Source organism: Mus pahari, unplaced genomic scaffold (genome assembly GCF_900095145.1).
Source record: "Mus pahari unplaced genomic scaffold, PAHARI_EIJ_v1.1 scaffold_14571_1, whole genome shotgun sequence".
Lineage (NCBI taxonomy): Eukaryota > Metazoa > Chordata > Mammalia > Rodentia > Muridae > Mus > Mus pahari.
Window position 1 is genome coordinate 3,168 of NW_018393537.1, and position 1,367 is coordinate 4,534.

Here is a 1,367-nt window from a genome sequence, read left to right on the forward strand (position 1 = left end):
CTTATGGATGGAGTAGCAATGAGAAATGGCAGCTGGTCTCACCTTGGGGAGCAGGTATCCTCGGAACAGTGTGTCTTTGGTGACTCTGTGTGGTAGACCAATCNGGGCGAGATCTGTAAATCTCTGAATTTCGTGGATAACTGCATCAGTGTATGGCATTTTGGTTCGATCATCAAGAGTTGGTAGCCGGTGTGAGCCGATCACCTGATCAATCTCCTTTTGGACTTTCTCTGCACAGAAAGAAGAGACAATAGATAGTGCCCCCCTTCTTGGAGGTGATGCACAGTGACCCAGTTTTCTGGGAGCCAATAACCCAGGAACAGTTCAGAGCAAGGAGACTCTGCTGAGAAAGACACGGTGCCCTCTTGGGTGCACACATCTGTGCTTCTCTCAAGGATCTGTCTCTCCAATCATGTTTAGAGCGTGTTACAGTCTCTTCTCAGCAAGCTCCAGCTTTGCTTGTAAAAGAGGGAANAGGAAAACCCTCAATAAGGGCCATTTCAATTGTCAATCCAGAGTGAGGGCTGGAGGGAGAAATGGCAAGAATGTAATGAATGTGATCAATTGTATTCCTACTTCATAAGTACACACACACACACACACACACACACACACACACACACACCTTTGCAGGGAATTTATAATTAAAAGTCCAGGGGCCGGAGGGATGACTCAATGTTTAAGAGCACTGGCTGCTCGCCGAGGGACTCAGGTTCAATTCCCAGCACCCAATTTCATCTCACACTCTGCAATTCCAGGCCCATGTGATCTGACACCCTCACACAGACATATATGCAGCCAAAACACCAAATGCACATGAAATTAAAATACATTTTAACATGTAGGCTAATAATCTGATGCTATATCCTCAGAAATAAAAGAGAAGTTAATTACTATATGTGTAGCTACATATAAAATATGAATATGTTGGCTGAGGAAATGGTTCAGCTAATAAGTGCACTTGGCTTGAAAGCCTGGCAGCCTGACTTTGACACCCAGAGTCCATGTCCAGGTGGACGGAGAGAACAGAATACACAAAGTTCTCCTTTCATGTCTACATAGAGCTGTGGGAGGCAGACTCACAATAACTTCAAATAATTTTTAAAAGTTTAAAATATGTGGATGTAGGTCAACCAAGAAATGGATGAGTCAGTTAATAAAAGGAAAGATTAATGAGAGATGGAAATAAGATGTATATTTCCCACCTATTACTTATGATATTAACCAATTAAAATTAATAATTGGTTCATAAATACAAAAAATAGTGAACGCATATCTAGTGACTTCTTTTGTGATTGGGTTACCTCACTAAGGATGATATCCTCCAAATACATCCATTTGCCCAAGAATTTCATAAATTCATTGTT

The 1,367-nt window shown here is 41.6% G+C and overlaps 1 protein-coding gene across 1 annotated transcript in view; it reads right to left on the reverse strand.

Annotated features, from left to right (window-relative positions):
- Positions 1 to 42: 42 nt before the first annotated feature.
- The window catches only part of LOC110315594 (cytochrome P450 2B19), a gene marked incomplete at both ends in the record, with an annotated part of 4,920 nt that continues 3,595 nt past the window's right edge, over positions 43 to 1,367 (reverse strand). Inside the window, one exon of the mRNA XM_021189606.1 lies at positions 43 to 230. Within this exon, the coding sequence (XP_021045265.1) occupies positions 43 to 230 (188 nt within the window). The remainder of the gene's footprint in view (positions 231 to 1,367) is intronic.